Here is an 18,251-nt window from a genome sequence, read left to right on the forward strand (position 1 = left end):
GCTTCTTCTCTGTGGACATGACCACTTATTAGGAGAGAGAGAAGGGTCCTGCTCTCTATTTTGGTGGTGAAGACCGGGTCAGGTGGCATGAAGTGGCCGCATGTGATCGATCCCCAGCTTCCCTGGGCTAAACGGAAGGACTCTGCAACTCATTATACCTTGTCCTGTATCTGTGAGTCTGTTCCCCCAGTGCATCCCTTAATAAATTGATTATATATATATATATATATATATATATATATATATATATATTCGTGTGGCTCACATTACAGGTGGCGCCCAAATGTGAACTGAACCAAGTGGCTGGAGCTAGTCTATGCGGCTCCCATCCCAGCCTCCCCAGCTGCTGTTGCACTTCCTGCTGTGCTCCAAGCGTTCCCAGCTGGGATTCCTGTCTGCCCTGTGTCTGTGACTGTGGACAAGTCATTTAATTTCTCTGAATGTCTCCACAGAAAGAGATAAAAACACCTTTTTGGCTGGATTGCTGAGAAGCAGCTGGGACAGGGTGTGCCGAGCCCTTAGCTAGTGCCAGCATTGCACACACTCCTGTTCACTACTCTTCGCCTCCCTGCGCACACAGCGCTGCGTCTTCCTGCCCCTCCCCAAAGCCTGTGTATTCCGTCCTACCTAGAAAATCTTCACTGTTCCTGCTGATCAACCAAAATCCCCTCTCTTGAGCCTCAAGGTCAAATAATCCCTGACCTTTCCCCAGGGGGCCCTTACTGAAAGCCTGGCTCAGTCACCTGCCTCTTTGCTTAATTCACCTGGCCCAGTGTCAGGTATCTTCCCGTCAGTCTCTCATGTGTCAGATGAATGAAATAATTCTTCACTTACTTTCTGATCAAAGTAGAGTCATTGGGAAGTTCTCATGAACTAACATGGTTAACTAATCACAGTGTTTTATAAGTAGGATTGATTGTCAGTTTGATAAGCTTCTTTCATGGTCACCAAGGCCAGAATCTTCTTTTATAAAGAGACATACAGAATTCAAAGACTCAGACACCTTAGCAGTAAGATGAACTGTTGAAACACTTCATAAGTATACTGCATATAGTCTAATATGTATAGCAGCCTGGTAGTTTGATACCCATTTTATAGATAGACAGATGAGGCAAAAAATATACATCTACTAAAACAAGCATTATGGGGGACTGGAGGGATGGCTCAGAGGGTAAGTGCACTAGCTGCTCTTCCAGAGGTCCCGAGTTCAATTCCCAGCAACCACATGGTGGCTCACAGCCATCTGTAATGTAATGAGACCTGGTGCTTTCCTTGCCAGCAGTACATTGTATGCTTAATAAATAAATCTTTAAAAAAAAAAAACAAGCATTATGGTGCAACTATCAAGTAGGAAGCCAGACTTCAACATAAGAAATAGAATCTGGAGTTCTCCTGACCCAGAAGCTGTCCCCTCACAGCTTATGGTTCGGCTCAGCCAAACTGCCTTATTCCCTCGCCTCTGCTGATGTGGTAACAAAAAGGTCTTCTCTGAAGTTAGAATTGAGACTCGGCTTACAGCTCTATAGCCACAAAATCCTAGTTTCCCTAAGATGTGAGGAGAGGATTTTTACCATGCAGAGCAAGGGCACACATCAGTCCACCTGGGATGCTCCTTAAGAACCCCACACTTGGGGGCTGGAGAGATGGTTCAGAGGTTAAGAGCACTGACTGCTTTTCCGGAGGTCCTGATTCCGGAAACCCAGCAACCCATGGTGGCTCACAACCATCTGTAATGAGATCTGGTGTCCTCTTCTGGCCTGCAGGCATACATGGAAGTTGAACACTGTGTACATAATAAATAAACCTTTAAAAAAAAAAAAAAGAACCCCACACTTGACCTACAATCCACACTGCCTGCAAGATGTGTTGGAGTAAAGGTTGGTCCAACTTGAGGACCATGCCACAAAAGGGAGCCCACACCAGACACTGCCTGGATGGCCAGGAACCGGAGGCAGGACATCCTAGACATAGGATTGAACCTATCTAGATCCAGGATAGAACCAAGCATGACTGCTCCCCCAACCCTGCATGCCACAAAAAAAGTCGAACAAGGTCAATGAAATGACTCCTAATGATATTCTCCTATACTCAAAGGCGGGTCCCTAGCCCAGTCATCAGGGTCTTCATTCAGCATGCATGAATGGGAGCAGATGCACACCCACAGCCAAACACGAGGCAGAGCTCAGGGAACTCCGCAGAGGAGGGGGAGGGAGGATTGCAGGCGCCAAAGGGATTGAGGACACCACAGAATCAACTAACCAGGGTTCATAGGGGCTCACAGAGACTGAAGCAACAAACATGAACTCTGTATGGGTCTGTGCTAGGTCCTCTGCATATACTTTGTGTTTGTATAGCTTGGTGTTCTTGTAGGACTCCTAACAGCAGGAAAGTGGGTGTCTGTGACGGTTTTTTTTTTTTTTTTAGGTGTTAATGTCAAATACCACGTGTCTCTGACTCTTTTGCCTACACTTGGGACCCTTCTTCCTCCTCCTGGGTTGCCTTGTCCAACCTTGATATGAGGGTTTGTGCCTAGTCTTCTTGTAACTTGTTATATCATGTTTGGTTGATATCTCTGAGAGGCCTGCTCTTTTCTTTTCTTTCTTTTTTTTTTGAAGGGAAACAGAGGAGGAAGAGAAGATCTGGAGGAAAGGAAGGGTAGGAAGAGGGACTGGAAGGAGGGGAAATAAGGTTGGGATGTAATGTATGAGAAAATAAAATAATAACAATAATAATAGTGAATCATTTGGTCCTCTCGCAGACAAACCAAGTTGAGATCCATGAGGTAGTGCTTATGTTGGACATTTGGAAAATATCTCCAAGTGGTCTAACACATGGCCAGCACTGAGGCAACAGGTTAGACCAATGCTTCAGTGGTAACGTGGACAAGAATCACTAGATATGATTCTTGGGATGCAGTTCCATTCAGTAGGTCTGAAGTGACACAGGATCCCGTATCCAATGCTAGAGGTAGAAGGGGACAAAGTCCTTGCTGCCAATGAGAGAATTGTTTGCAAGGAAAAAAATCTAAATTTTGAAACCTTGAATTTGTCATGGTAAACTTAAAACTGTCCCTAACAGCTATCTTATTAAGTCACAATTTGCAAAATGAGAAATGACGCCATTTTCTCACTAACTTCTTGGTTTTGAAAAAGGATGAGTACTCTTCATAGGAACATGATATTTGTGCACCAGGTAGTGGTGGCACATGCCTTTAATTCCAGCACTCAAGAAGCAGAGGCAGGTGAAGCTCTGAGAGTTTGAGACCAGCCTGGTCTACAAGAGCAAGTTCCAGGACATGCTCCAAAGCTACAGAGAAACCCAGTTTTTTTTTTTTTTAAAAAAAAAAAGATATTTGTGTTACTACTACTATATAATGGTTGTATTTTAAAGTAAGCTAAAAACAGTTTTCAAAATCCTTGGCACTTATGACTGAAAACGTTCATTTCATGGACTTCATCAAAGTTTTGGAGACCTCAGAGGTAACGAGACCTCACTTTGTGAGTCACTGCTGTCAACCGCTGAGACTCAAAGTGGGCTTTGCGACTGCGTTACTGGGAACAAGCTAGAAATTGACCCATGGAGCTTTCGTGAATAATCTTTCTAAAGCATGAAAAGGCCCTGAGAGCAATATTTTGAAGCCACCAGTGTAAACTGTCTCGTTCTGCTCTCCATCGTCCAGGTGGAGAACCTGAGACAAAGAGGACACGGAGTCTCAAGGAGACGGTTGCTAAACCCAGCTCTCCCTTTTCCCACATTCATTCACACAGTGTCCAGAATATCCAGACCTAGTCCTGTGGTTCGTGAGTAAGAAACCTTACCTCACGTAGGTGGACAGCCTGGAGACCTTGGAAGTCTTTGTCTTTATTAGCTGTGACAGGAAGAAAATTAATCAGCAACTTAGGACCTGGAGGCCAGCTCAACCCTCCATCCCTCCCAGGTCACCAGCCCCAGGTGGGGCAATCATCACGACTGATTGATTGATGTGCATTTAAGATGTCGTCACGGAGCTACACCCCAGCCTCATCACTAATTCAAATTTGGAAATGGTCCTGATGTCACTCATTGTCCTATTAAGACCTCCTCTGCCCCATCCTCACTTACCAACAAGATCTCAGTGGATTCTTCTATTTCTCCCTTCCAAAAGTACCTAGAGAAGAGAACAAAATCAAATTGTAACAGTCCCAAGAGGAGCCTGGCAAATTGTCAAACCTGCCCAAGTAGGTAATTCTGACTACTGAAGAGAAGTCGCTACAATCTTCCTCAAACCCATTGTGCTGGCACAAGCTAGAGTCATGAGAGAGGAGGGAGCCTCAGCTGAGAAAATGCCTCCACGAGACTGGGCTGCAGGCAGCCTGTAGAGAATTTTCTTAATTAGGGACTGATACGAGAGGGCCCAGCCCATTGCGGGTAGTGCTATCCCTGGGCTGGAGGTCCTGGTTCTATAAGAAAGCAGGCTGAGCAACCAAGCCATGGGGAGCAAGTCAGTAAGCAGCACCCTCCATGGCCTACATGAGCTCCTGCCTCCAGGTGCCTGCCCTGCTTGAGTTCCTGTCCTGACTTCGTTGACAGTGACGTGGAAGTATAAACCAAATAAACCCTTTCTTCTTCAACTTGCTTCTTGGTCCTAGTGTTTCTTCGCAGCAATAGGAACCCTAACTACAAACCCATAAAAGAAGTCTAGAGTTGGCCAAGACCCCACAGGTCAGTCTGTCCAATCATTCTAACAAATACATTCAGCACCTACCAGTGCATTCCTGAAGGTTATCTATTGAAGATAGTTTCCTAACTCAGATTTCATGAGGTCTCCTTCCTTCCTTCCTTCCTTTCTTCCTTCCTTCCTTTCTTCCTTCTTTCCTTCCTTCCTTCCTGCCTGTCTTCCTGCCTTCCTGCCTGCCTTCCTGCCTTCTTTCCTTCCTTCCTTCTTTACTTCCTTCCTTCCTTACGTCCTTCCTTACTCCCTTCCTTTTTCCTTTCCTTTATTCTTCCCTCCATCAACCCTCCCCTCCATCTTTTCTTGCCGCTTCCTTTTTTGTTATGTTGGAGAGCAAACCGCAGGCCGTGTGCATGTTAGGCAAGCAGGTACTCTGCCCTGAGCTACATGCATAAGCCTCTAGAGAACATTTTAAAGATTCAGAAACTTAGGCCTCAGCCTCAGAGAGGCTAATTCAACAGGCCTAGGCTGAGGCTCAGAGATCAAAAATTAAGCCAAGTTAAGTAGCCATGCTCAGACGATGTGAGCAGTTGAGCAAACAGCGTGCCTTTTCTCTCCTTTCTCTATACACAACATATTTTTGCCTTCCTTGGGAGATATAAACTGATAACAAACAAAATCTCTGGATGTAAGTCAACTGTGTAGTGTTGATTAAACGCCTTTGAAACATTCTCTGACGGCTCACATTTGCCCCCTGCTATCTCTGTCGTCTAGGAACCAATCTTAGCATTTCCAGTCCCCTCCCCGGCCTTGGCAAAACTCACAGTGACGACGTCTTAGGCAAGATGTTCACAGAAGTGGCCAACTTCTTATCCAATATGGCCCTAGAGCAAGGAGAGGGGGTGATCACTGGAGCAAGTCCGAGGTTTTAAGAGAAGGGATGGGAATCACTGTGACTATCTGAGTCTAAGTAAAGAATCATTTAGGGTGTCCCTCCCCTGCTATACTCTACATATGCCCTGAGAATTCTTATGTTGGAAACTTAATTCTTAATGAAACTGTAGGTGAAGACCTTGGCAAGTAATTAATGAAGTAAAAATGTGGAAACTGCAGCTGCCAGTCTTCACTTAGGCAATGCTAGGGGAGCTGCCGGGGCTAAGTTAGTACCGAGACCCAAAACTGCAGCGCTACCAGCACAGTGTGGTTAAGTTGAGCCCAGCAAAGCTGTGGAGGCTGGACTGCCTAGACCTAGTCCTTCCCCACCACACTGTATCCAGGAATTTATCCTGAGCCTTCAGAGTTAAGGTGCTATAGAATTTTACACTTGCATGGTGTCCTGGCTACTTTGACACAAGCTATAGTCACCTGGGAACACTCAGTTGAGAAAATGCATCCATAAGATGGGCTGTAGGCAAACTGTGGTGCACTTTCTGAATTAACGATTGATAGGGGCAGGCCCAGCCCATTATGGGTGGTACCACCCCTGGACTAGTGGTCCTGGGTTCTATGAGAAAGCAAGTTGAGCAAGCCACAATGAGCAAGTCAGTAAGAGGACCCCTCCATGGCCTCTGCATCAGCTCCTGCCTCCAGGTTCCTGCCCTGCTTGAGTTCCTGTCCTGCTTCCTCCAATGATGAACAGGGATGTGCAAGCATAAGCCAACTAAACCCTTTGCTCCCAACTTGCTTTTTGGCCATGATGTTTTCTCACAGCAGTGATGACCCCAAGCCACTGGGGACCAGCTATTCCTTACTACTTGCTTATTTATCCACTTGGAAATGCCTGCTTCACCATTGTCCTCTAGAAACAGGCAGCTTGTTTGACTTCACAAGCTGGTGAAGTCGGTTTGCTCCTGGTGTGCTGAATCTCACTGGATTCAGATTCAGATGAGACGCTGGATTCTGGATGCTGGAAATGGTGCTATCGCTAGTTCAGCTTTAGGGCTATGGGGATGGAAGGGCAGTGTTTTACACGTAATGTCAGGAATGCTGGGGCACAGAGGCAGAATGCTAGGGTTTGAGTGCGTCCCCGGAATTCCTGTGCTGAGAACTAACCCCACGAATCATGTTAATGAGTTTGGAGAGGGTGATTAGTGAGGTTAGGAGGGTGGGACCCCAGGGTGGCATTAGTGACTTCAAAAGGAAAGGACGGGAGAGGGGGTCAGCATGCTTGCCCTCCACTGCCACGTGATAGATACCCTTGTTTGGTTGGTGCTTGTTTGCTTGTTTTTGTTTTAAAGGTTTCTGACAAACGCCTTATCGGAACCCTACTCCCGGGTCCGGTCATAGATTTCCTCCCCTGTTCCAAGGAGGGGCTGCTCTCCCTGCTCGTCCCTTGAGCCCTCTTCTTTCTTACTTATCATGAGACCTCGGGAATTGAGATAAGGGGGTGAGAAAAAGAGTTGGACTAGCAATTGGGGAGTGGTTAAATTGTCCCCCATGGAGGCCTTCACAGTTCCTTTAAGACCTCCAATAAGCCACCCATCTCTAGGGTGTCACACCTCTTCTGTCCCATCAATGAGTTAACATTCCCTAGCAGGAATCATCAGCAGGAGGATCAGCCCTGGGTCATCCAATGGGTTCCTCATCCCACCCCAAGCAGAAACCATGGAGTTCATCTTTGGACAGAAAGGGTTGCCAAAAGCAAGAGAAGGGCACAACGTGGCCCCTAGGAGCACCCTGGTAGCTTCCCGCTCACGTAGGGGCATCACCTAGCCCTGCACTATACCTGGCAACATCTTTGGCAATTTGCTCATTGGGACAGTTGACAAAAACAACGGAGTAAGTGCCAGAGATGTGGTTCCTGGTGAGGGAGGAGTGGAGCCAGAGGGTAAAGGTCCTGAGCAGAGGATACGTCAGGATGACCGCCAGGATCTGTATGGTACAAAAGAAAAGCACAGGTCGGTGACTCCTGGCTCCACCAGACTGGAATCATCTCGTCATCCCCATTCACAAAATAATTCCTGAGGTCTGTATTTTGTTTTACCACTTAGAGTGTTCATGCCCAGGTCCGGGGAAACCAGCTCAGTTAAATGAGGTTGCCACATGCCACCCTGAATTTGGTGGCCCATGCTTGTAATCTGAGCACTGAAGATGCAGAGACTGGCAGATCCCTGGGGCTAACGAGATGACCAGCATAATTCCTGGCACCTATTCAGCAAGTTTTAGAGCAATGGTAGACCCTACCCACCCACCCCCAACAAAAAAAATAAATAAATAAGCCAAGGTTAAGAGCACTGAATGCTGTTTCAGAGGAAAAATTGGAAATATGGAAAATTATGCCCTGGCAATGCTGAAAGCATGCTTGGGCAGCCCGTATATGGTGGTTCTGTTGGACTTGTCCATATTGAGTTCCATGGTCTAAGTTGATGAGGACAACTGACCAGATCATTTCCTCAAGAGGGCACAAGATCTCGTTACAGATGGTTGTGAGCCACCATGTGATTGCTGGGAATTGAACTCAGGACCTTTGGAAGAGCAGGCAGCTGCTCTTAACTGCTGAGTCATCTCTCCAGAGGACTTGAATTCAATTCCCAACACCCACATGGTGGCTCACAACCCAAGTTCCAGGGCATCTGATATCCTCTTCTGGCTCCCAGGGAACAGGCACACACATGGTGCAAGCAAAACACTCGTACACACTGAATAAATAAATAACAAGATGAATGGCTCCTGAAAAATGATACCCCAAGGTTGGCCTCTGGCACCCATACACACAAGTTTACCAACACATACACAAAGTACGCATGCCTAGATGTTTTCCTCTGCGTTTTGTAGCTAAGGGAAAAAAAATAGAGGACCACAAATCAATAAGGCAAAAAAAACTTTCTTAAACCATAGCTTTAAATGTTGAAGCCGGAATTTGTACTCAAGTCTGGATGATTTCAAATCCGTTTCTATTGCACGAAACTGTCACTGCAGGTACTTGCGGCTGCCACTCACTGAAGCGTTAGCATCTGTGAAGATTATTTTTAATGGTAAGCACTCATCTATCTCTTCTAATGCTTTAGTGAATAATTTCACTTGCATTCATCTAACCGTTCCAGGTGTGGCGCATGCTTGGAGTGCGAACATACCAGTTTTAAAATCATGCAACACACGCTACTGGGGCTAAGCCTTAGAGTGACCAAGAAGTAGATTCTCCTTGGGGGCGGAGCACAAGCAGGCTTTGTTGAGAGGGTGCTCTCTCTATATATATTGGTTACTTTTCTCGTTGTCATGACGAGAAGCAACTTGGCTTACACTGTGGTGTCTGTGGCTGGGGAAGCAGGGCAAGAGGCAGAGTTGTGGCCTGAGGTCTCTATTTCTTGTCAAGAAGACAGAGGCTGGCTGGGCGCTAAATCCCAAGGCCCATTCCTAGCAGCCAATTTCCTCCAGTAAACAGCCTCTACCTGAAAGTTTCACCGTGTCCGAAGTCACACAATCAACTAGGAAACATGTTCAAACGCATGAGCCCACCAGAGGCATTTCATAATCATCATCCCAGTATATTCTATACCTGCCCCCGTCAGTTCATAGTGACCTCACAACGCAAACATTCATTATATTCAGTTTATCTTAAAAAGTCCTCAGAGCCTTACAGTTTTATAGAAGTTCAAAGTCAAGAGACTCAAGACTGTCTCCTGTCTGGGTGCCCCTATAATTCAAAATGCATGCAATACACTAATGCGAGCATTCTTGTTCCCAAAGGGAAGAATAGGGGCTCAGTGTGGAAAACTGAGCCAAACGCATGAGCAACAAGGCAGACACAGACCCAGCAGGGCAGACACAGACCCAGTGGGGCAGGCACAGATCCAGTGGGGCAGACACAGAAGCAGCAGGGCAGACACAGACTCTGCTGGGACAGACACAGACCCTGCTGGGGCAGACACAGACCCTGCAGGGAACAGTTCTGTACTGCAGTGGGCGTGGTTAGTCCCGCCCCTCCAACTCTGTCACAGGTGCTGTGTGCTATGTCTTGGGTCAGCTCCACCAGTGCCTACAGCTTTCCTCAGTAAATGTGCCGTATTTCTGGCATGCCCAATGTCCTTGTGGTCGCCACTGAGACCAAGGCACCACCTTCCCAGCCACATAGCCAGCCTACTTAGGAGCCCTACCCGTGGAAGCTGACCCTGATAATGTGTTTCCTGGCCTCGCAGCTTTGTGGAAGCCTCATGACCCTGTAACTCTTGCCCTTTACATGTCAATAATGCCAGTATCCAAGTTCCATTGCCAGCTCAGATGTAGCCTGTCCCACTGAGACCACAGATGCAGTGTGCTCTGTGTGCCTTTAAGGTTAAACCTGGAAAACCACTACCCTGGGCAGCCTGTTCCAGCCGGGCACTCTCTTTTCAAATGAATTTGCAATGAAGTTTTCCACGGGCAGGATTTTGCCCTTAAGGCCCCTTTCCTAATGACCAGCAGCTTCATTTCTCCTAAGGGCCAATAGCTTAACAAGTTCAGCTGCTTTCCCCTTGCTGGCTCCACACTGAACTTCAGGTCAAAGAGCTTCTCTGCTTATCCCAGTAGAATCCTTGTTCCACTCTGAAACCACAGAAGCACAGTCCTTGCCACCCACATTTACAGTCATTCTGGTCCTCTCAACGGCCACCACAGTGATCCACAGGCTCTGTTTACAGCAGTCCAGGGGTTCTCTAGCCCACAACTCCAAACCATTTCAGACTCCTCCCACAAATCACTCCCAGAGGCGTAGCAAACAATGGAGCTCAGAACACCAACAGGCTGCTTCTCACCCCAATTTCCCATGCTAGTCTGTCTTGACGTTGTTCCCACCGGATACCTGACAAGAAGCAAATTAACAGAGGCAAAATTGATTTGGACTTGGTTTAAGGGAATCCAGTCAGGCTAGGGAGATGCTCACTGGCTAATGTGCTGGCTGGGCAAGCATGAAGACTTGAGCTTGGATGCCCAGCACCCAGGCAAAACTCTGGGCAGGACAGCACACGCTTGTAGTCTCAGTGCTAGGAGGCAGATGAGAGACTCACAGGGGCCCACTGGACAGGGTCTAGCCAGGCAATCAGCTCCAGGTGCAGTGAGAGACCCTACCTCAAATAAGTAGAGAGCAACAGTGGAAGGCACTCAACACTGACTTTCACAGCTGTGTGTGCAGTCGCACAAACACATGCAGGGACACACACACACACACACACACACACACACACACACAAATGGTAGCCCATCATGGTGAAGCAATGTGTGGAAGCTGGTTGTTCACATTTTGCCATACCAGGAAGCAGAGACTGGAGAAACCAAATCCTAAGCATCAAGGCCCACCTCCAATGACCTACTTTCTCCAGAGAGTCTATGTCCCTTCAAACCATACCACAAGCTGGGGACCAAGTATTCAGCTTTTACATGAGCCTGTGGGCAAACATTTAAACCAAAACTCCATTTGAATCATATCTGAAATAGTAAGTCAGATTATTGATGGGGGCACTAAGGCACTAAACCACCTCAAGGGGTATGAAGTGCCCTGTTACTATGGGTAAGGAGGAAATCAGGAGGTAATGAACTATGAAGGGAAGGAATGACGAAGAAAGGGGTCAAACTGGGACATGTGCATCTGGAGTCAGGTGCAGGTGCAGTGGGGGTTTGAAGTAGGGGGTGACAGTGTGGCCATCAGAGCAGAAGAATGGGCAGATGAGGAGTGGAGACTGGCCAGAAAACAATCTGTTTAGAAAGTCACTGGCTCAGATCCTGAGCAACGCGTCAGCAACTGTGGGAGAAAACGGCTGAGTTGTCATTTTCTTATTATCTTCATGGCAAGACGTTTGAGAGGAAAAAACTGAAGTACCTTCCATTCCAGCATCATTATAGAGTCATTCAAAGGACACAGGCTGCCTAGGAGTCAGGCTGTGACCCACCCAGACTGAGCAAGGCTGCCCCTCCTGTCTCCCAGCCCGGACTCATGGCTTTCTTCTAGAGCACCTCTGTCCTCCCTCCATGTTCTATTATCACATGGCTTCTGACGCTAGCTCTTGACAGGCCCTGAATCGTGTTTTGCTGTTATTTTACTTTCTTAAAAACATTTTCCATATGTGTGAGCTGTGATGGAATATTAGTTTAAGATGTGTTGAATTTGTTTGTGCTGTGGAACATCTGTTTAACGATGCAAAAATATGTTGCATTCTTTTGTATTGCATTTGTTTAACTCTGTGAAGCTGTGATTCTTTACCTGTCTAAAACACCTGATTGGTCTAATAAAAAGCTGAAGAGCCAATAGCGAGTCAGGAGAAGGATAGGCAGGGCTGGTGGGCAGAGAGAATAAAGAGGAGGAAAAATCTAGGCTGGGGGTGGGGAGAAAGCAAGGAACAAGAAGAGAGAAAAAGCGAAGGAGAGGAGGGCACCAGGGACCAGACACCCAGTCACACAGCCAGCCCTGGAGTAAGAAGGAAAGAAAGAGATAAGAATAAAGATAAAAAGCCCAGAGGTAAAACATAGTTAACGAGAAATGGGATAATTTAAACTAGAGAAGCTGGCTAGAAACAAGACAAACTAAAGCCAGTCATTCATAAGTAAGAATAAATTTCTGTTTATTTGGGAGCAGGATGGTGGACTCCAAAGAGTAAAAAAAGCCAGCAACAATGGGTGTTTTGCCTGCATGTATGTCCGGGTACCGTGTGCATGTCTGATGCCTGCAAAGGCCAGAAGATCCCCCTGGAACTGGAGTTACAGATGGTTGTGAATTATCACGTGGGCACTGGTAACCAAACCCAGGTCCTCTGCAAGAACAACCAGTGCTCTTAACCACTGAACTGTCCCTCCAGCCCCCAGGCAATGTTTTTAATGCCCTGAGTTGGATGTTAATGTTTTGGTTGAATTCTTCTTGCCTCCTACGGCTTCCACTAGTACCTCCATTTCAACTGAGCATCCTACCCCTCGGACCTGACCCCATAGCCAGGAAGCAAAAATGAACCAGCCTTTTCAAGGTGCTATCGCCGTGCTTCTTTAATGAAAACTCGTTTAGTTTACAGGGTAAAAATAAAAGCACTAGAGGGAGGGATTTGGATCTTGTCAATACTGCTAATAGCTTATGGCTTCTGACGAAGTACAAGGTACTTCCTCCCCTTCAGTCAGCCTCACTAAGGAGCTGGAGATGGGACCCTCCCGCCCCGTGCTGCCTGACTCTGAGGTGACCCTCCCGCCCCGTGCTGCCTGACTCTGAGGTGCCAGAGGTGGAGATGGGGACTCCCCTACTCCGTGCTGCCTAACTCAGAGGTGCCAGAAGTGTAGATGGGAACCCCCCCACCCCGTGCTGCCTGACTCGGAAGTGCCAGAGGTGGAGATGGGGAATTCCTTACCCCGTGCTGCCTAACTCGGAAGTGCCAGAGGGGAACCCACCCCACCCCCGCTACTCCGTGCTGCCTAACTCGGAAGTGCCAGAGGGAAACCCACCCCACCCCGTGCTGCCTAACCCGGAAGTGCCAGAGGTGGAGATGGGGAATTCCTCCACACCGCTGCCTGACTGGGAGGTGCCCGGGTTCTCATAAGAAGAGACGCACAGCCTGGGATCCCTAACACAAGGAAAAGGCTGTGCTTTATGGCCATAGCCCCAGTTCACCTCTTGGCACATGGCCCTGAATAAATACTTGCAGGCTAGTAAAATGAACTATCAGTATGCAAGTCAGATGGCGGTGTCAAGATTAGCTAACTTGGTGAAGGAAGCAAGGCTTGGGAACCACACACTCTAAGTATTACTGGCCTTGCTACAGTACATAGATTCCTCAATCGAACCATACAATTGTTGAAACAGTGGACCCAAGGCTCGAGAATTAGCCTTCTGCCCAGGATGCTCATGCTAGGAGAAGAAAAAGACTGTACTTGACGCCTCCCAGAAACAGATTTCATGTACTGCTGACAGTTTGTTGAATCACCTTGTTGGAGACCAGACCCTAGATGATGACGGGTCAGTAGTGAGTGAGTCACCCTGACCTGGACAGTCTTGGTGTGCAGATCCGATCGCAGTGAGAAGGGACTTAGGGGATCCTGGGTCTTCATTCTCTTCCCAGTGCAGCTCAATCTTTTCACTATTTGGCTGTTTTGATTGACACCTCAGTGGCAGCTAGGGCAGAGACTGTGACCCTCGAGGTCCCTAACATGAGGCCTGAGTACAACTGTAAGCAAAAGGAGCACTTATCAGGGGAGATTGACCCACAAAAAAAAGGAATCAAGATGCTAATGTTACTGGAAAGGAAGGAGGCAGACTGCCTGTCCCTCTGCTGAAACAGCTAAGATCTGGGGCATTTCAGCCAGCAGGCGTGGTGGGGATACAAACTCACACTAACTGCCCTGGGAGCTGGAGGTGAGCTCACAGCCAAAATACTAAGAGGCAAGAGACCATCCCGTGTTACCTAAGGCAGTCCTCAGCTCAAAGTAACTAGAGGCAGGGGCCCAAACTCAAGTCAGGGTGATTTCTGTCCTCCAGGGGACTTAGCAATGTCTGAAGACAATTCTGACTCACGACTGGGAGGGAACACTATTCTCATCTAGCAGGTAGGGATCAGAACTGCCATCACACTGCAGTTGCTATGGCCTACCCCATTGGACAAGAACCTTAGCACTCCAGATAGTGAAAATTTTCATGGACACTAACAGAGTGTCGTAAGCACAAAAGGTCAGGGTGGACCCAATAGTGGATGGCAGTTTAGAAAGTGAATGAACGCAAAATTGATGGGTGGAAAGGATCACATTCCCTGACAGAAACATTTACTGTAGTTGAAGGCAGCTATACTCGCCACTGTCAAAGTCACCATTCAATTCAATGGGAAAAGCCCTGGCTATAATTTGTGTGTTGTGTGGGCACACAAGCATATATGTGCAGATGCACTGCGCTTGTGAAGGCCAGAGGTCAGAGTAGGGCATCTTCTACCTTTTAAAAAAATTATTCTTGTCGGGCGGTGGTGGCGCACACCTTTAATCTCAGCACTCAGGAGGCAGAGGCAGGCGGATCTCTGTGAGTTCAAGACCAGGCTGGTCTACAAGAGCTAGTTCTAGGACAGGCTCCAAAGCTACAGAGAAACCCTGTCTCAAAAAAAAAAATTATTCTTTGAAAACTAAAATATAATTATGTCATTCCCCTTCCCTTTCCTCCCTCCAACCCCTCCCATTTCCCCTCCTTTTCTTTGTTATTATTACACACATATATATAAACACATAAATATATAAATACAACCTGTTCAATCTATCTAGTGTTATGGATGGATGGATGAACGGACGGACAGACAGGCGGGCGGGTGGGCAGACAGATAGACAGATAGATAGACAGACTGATCAATAGATAATTTCAGGACTGACCACTTGGTAATGGATAGCCAGTTAGGGAAGACTAGTTTTCCTGCTCTCAGAATTCCTCAGTTGCCGGTAGTTCTTTGTCCAGGGTCCAGTTTGGTTTTGAGAGAGGGTCTCTCACTGAACCTAGAGCTCAATGATTCAGCTAGGTTTGCTGGTCAAACTGCTCCAGGGGTCTACCTGTCTCCAGCATTCCTAGTGCTGAGGTCCCAGATGTGTGCTGCTGTGCCTGGCTCTTCTTTACATAGGTGCAGGGCATCCCAACAAGGTTCATGGCCAGCGTCCTACTAAGGCACCTTCCCAAACTTGTTTTAAAGAGATGTCTCTACACAATAAAGTTTGGATACTTTATATCTTTTGTGTCTTTACTATGCACCATTGCTAATTTTATACTTATAGGAAATATGTTATGCATCTGTTCAGTTATTTCCTATTCGATCCAGCCATTCTCTTTTTGTTGAGACAGGGTCCTGCTCTGTAGCCGTGGATGGACTGAACTCATTATGTAGACCAGGTAAACCTCAAACTTGCAGGGACCCCTGCACCTCAGCCTCCTGGGTGGTGGGATAACAGGAGCGCGCCGCCACACTGGGCTTCTTCCTCAGTGTCCTGGAGTTTCTGCCTGACCTTTAAGAGGCTTCGCAAGCTTGTGGTGAGGCAGAGGAAGCCTCATCGAAATCAGTGATTTAACCTTTTAACCAACCTACTTTAAAGGAATCTGTAAATACCTTGACATCAACACTACATTCAGTTTCTGTGTTTTCCTAGCTACAAACTCAGAACTTAAACAAAACAAACAAGAATCCTCCAAGAGATTTACAGCAGTTTTTGCAAATGAGGAAATAATGTCTAGAGAAGGGGAGCAATCCCTCCAAATGCGCACACCGGGATGGTGCGAACCTTGGGCTTGAGCCTCTCCTCCAGTCCTGTCCTGTCCTCCCCACCATTTGCTGTACGTCTGACATTAACTTTCTAGGGCATTTCGGAGATGAGAAAGCAGCCCGAGAAAAGGCAGTAGAGCACGATGGTCAGCGCGGCAGCCAAAGATCCTAGCAAAGGGCTTAGGAGAGGATGTCCCAGACATTCTCATGTGTCCTTCCCTCACAGAAGACAGCCCCACTTACCCCACAGGGCAGACATGAAAGGGGGCTGGTAACCATGAGGCACCAGACAGCTTCCAGGACATTGAGGACTTCCAAGGATCTCAATTCTCCTCCCACAAGCTGCTCACAGCTCAAATCTATAAGAGCAGTGGAGAGAGAAATACCTTTCCTGCATTTCTTCCCCCTCAGCCGCAGGCAGAGGCTTCAGGACTGTTTTGGTGGCACTCACCAGGAGGCATGTAAGGACAAATAGCCTGAGGGGGCCCGGCGGAGGGCACCGTGACTCCTGCTTGTCCATGGTGCCCTTGCTGGGGATATAGCAGTAGGCAGTAACTGTGGTCTGCAGCCTAGGTAGGGTGTCAGCTGTAGGCGGAACCCAGGGCCCTAACTGTAGCCTCCTCCACCCCCACATACCTTTTTCCAGGACAACGTCCACTCTGCCCCTCCCAGCCAGGCTGGCCAGAAGACTGGCCTGGAGGGAACGCGGGCTTTCTCCCCCACTGGTCTCACTTCTTTGAGCTTATTTTCCAGAGCTTCTCCTCCGGCAAAAAGAATGCTGCTTTTCTTTCTCTTCAAGCAAAACATAAAATCATAGATATACAGATAAAGACAAACCTTTCTTAGGAAACAAAACCTTCACAAACCACAGCACACGAAGAAGCAAAACACAGATAAAACCCTTCTGTCAACTGGCCAAAGCCACCCACAAAGACAAACAAATGAGGTACACACAGAACTGCCTCTCTGTCACATGTCCTTCCCTTCCTCCCTGTCCCTCCCTCCCTCTCTCCTTACCTGTACCTTAACTTTTGCTGCCTAATTCTCTCCTCAGTGAACTAATCCCTCCCTTCCCAAGCCAGTTGTCCATTCCTAGGATTAAGCCCAGCACCATCCTATTTACACATCAGACACACTCAGAGAGGGCACAGACAGGAGAAAAGCAGTAAGACGTGGGGGGGGGGGTGAGTGAGCACTGTCCTGCAGAGTCTTCAGTTGCTACGCTTTCCAACTTTTTAAAAAATTATTTTGTTCTGAGGTTGGAGGAACAGCTAAGTGCTCAAGAGCATTTATTGCTCTTCCAGAGGGCATGGGTTCAACTCTCAGAACCCACATATCAGCTCTCAACCGCCCATAACTGCAGTTCCAGGGGACCCGACACCCTCTTCTGACCTCCATGGCACCACTCACACTTACACACTTAAAAATGAACAAATCTAAAAATATATATTCCTTTTGTTCTTTGGATCTTTTTAAAAGAACGTTACCACATTTTGTCCATGTCCTTCTGTGGTGTATCTGTGCGGTTCTGGCACAGGTGCCCCGCTGCACCTATGCAAGTCAGAGGACAACTCTGCGTGAGTCTGTTCTCTCTGGTCAACCAGGTGGTTTGTCCTAGGAACCAAGCTTGGCAGCAAGTGCACTCGTCTGCCGAGCTGTGCTTTTCAGTGTGAACTATCCTAACTTGGCATCTCCCGGCCCAGGGAAAGAGCTTAGATATACAGGGACCAAAATAGACTGCTTAAGGAACTGATTCATATCTAGATTACTCTTGGGGGAGGGAGTGTTCAACAAAATATACACTTGAACTGGCGAGTTTTGAGCCAGAGTAATGGTGCTTGTCACCAAACCTGATGAACTGAGTTCAATCCCAGAACCCAGATGATGGAAAGGGAGTCCCTCTGCCCCCCACACAGTTGTTGTGACACACACTCACACCCACAGACACATACAATAAATAGTCAAACAATAAGTTAAAAAATAAACTGGTAAATTTTGTTTAATGTAACAAACTCTCAAACAAAAATGAGGGAATATGGAAAACAAACCAAAAATTGTTTCAGACTGTGCAGAAAAACATACCATTAACCATATCTGGTCCATGAGAGCAGTTCACAGCCTTCAGGGGTTTAACATTAGCTAGTGGTTAACTATCTACCGCTAAAGCCCTGGTTTCCTAGCGAAAGCAATAGCTAAAATGAGTTAAATTGTTAGCTGCACATTCAGGCAAATTACCTAACCTGAGATGAGCAGAGTAAGGCGAGGTTCGTACTTTCTTCATAGATATGAAGAACAAAAGATTAATATTGAATAATTTACAAAACATATAACCAAGATACAATTTCAAAAGCAGTTATTCTTTCCAACTACCTGTTTCTACTTGTAACTGAAAAACTTAGTTATCTGTATAAAATATATAGTTAGAAAAAAGTAAG

General features: G+C 47.1%; 1 protein-coding gene across 2 annotated transcripts in view; it reads right to left on the reverse strand.

The window, feature by feature from the left end:
• The window catches only part of LOC125398996 (protein CutA homolog), a 21,988-nt gene extending 5,560 nt beyond the window's left edge, over positions 1–16,428 (reverse strand). Inside the window, exons 1-6 of one of the 2 annotated variants that reach the window (XM_048432209.3) lie at positions 16,268–16,407; positions 16,060–16,175; positions 7,377–7,522; positions 5,476–5,535; positions 4,102–4,147; positions 3,819–3,868 (exon numbers count right to left, since the gene is read on the reverse strand). In XM_048432209.3, the coding sequence (XP_048288166.3) occupies positions 3,819–3,868; positions 4,102–4,147; positions 5,476–5,535; positions 7,377–7,522; positions 16,060–16,175; positions 16,268–16,277 (428 nt within the window). In that variant the 5' untranslated portion in view covers positions 16,278–16,407. Of the gene's footprint in view, positions 1–3,818; positions 3,869–4,101; positions 4,148–5,475; positions 5,536–7,376; positions 7,523–16,059; positions 16,176–16,267 lie in introns of both variants that reach the window. The other variant, XM_048432210.3, reaches the window with a different exon arrangement.
• Positions 16,429–18,251: the final 1,823 nt, after the last annotated feature.

The sequence above is a fragment of the Myodes glareolus genome, chromosome 21 (assembly GCF_982192425.1).
Source record: "Myodes glareolus chromosome 21, mMyoGla1.1, whole genome shotgun sequence".
NCBI lineage: Eukaryota > Metazoa > Chordata > Mammalia > Rodentia > Cricetidae > Myodes > Myodes glareolus.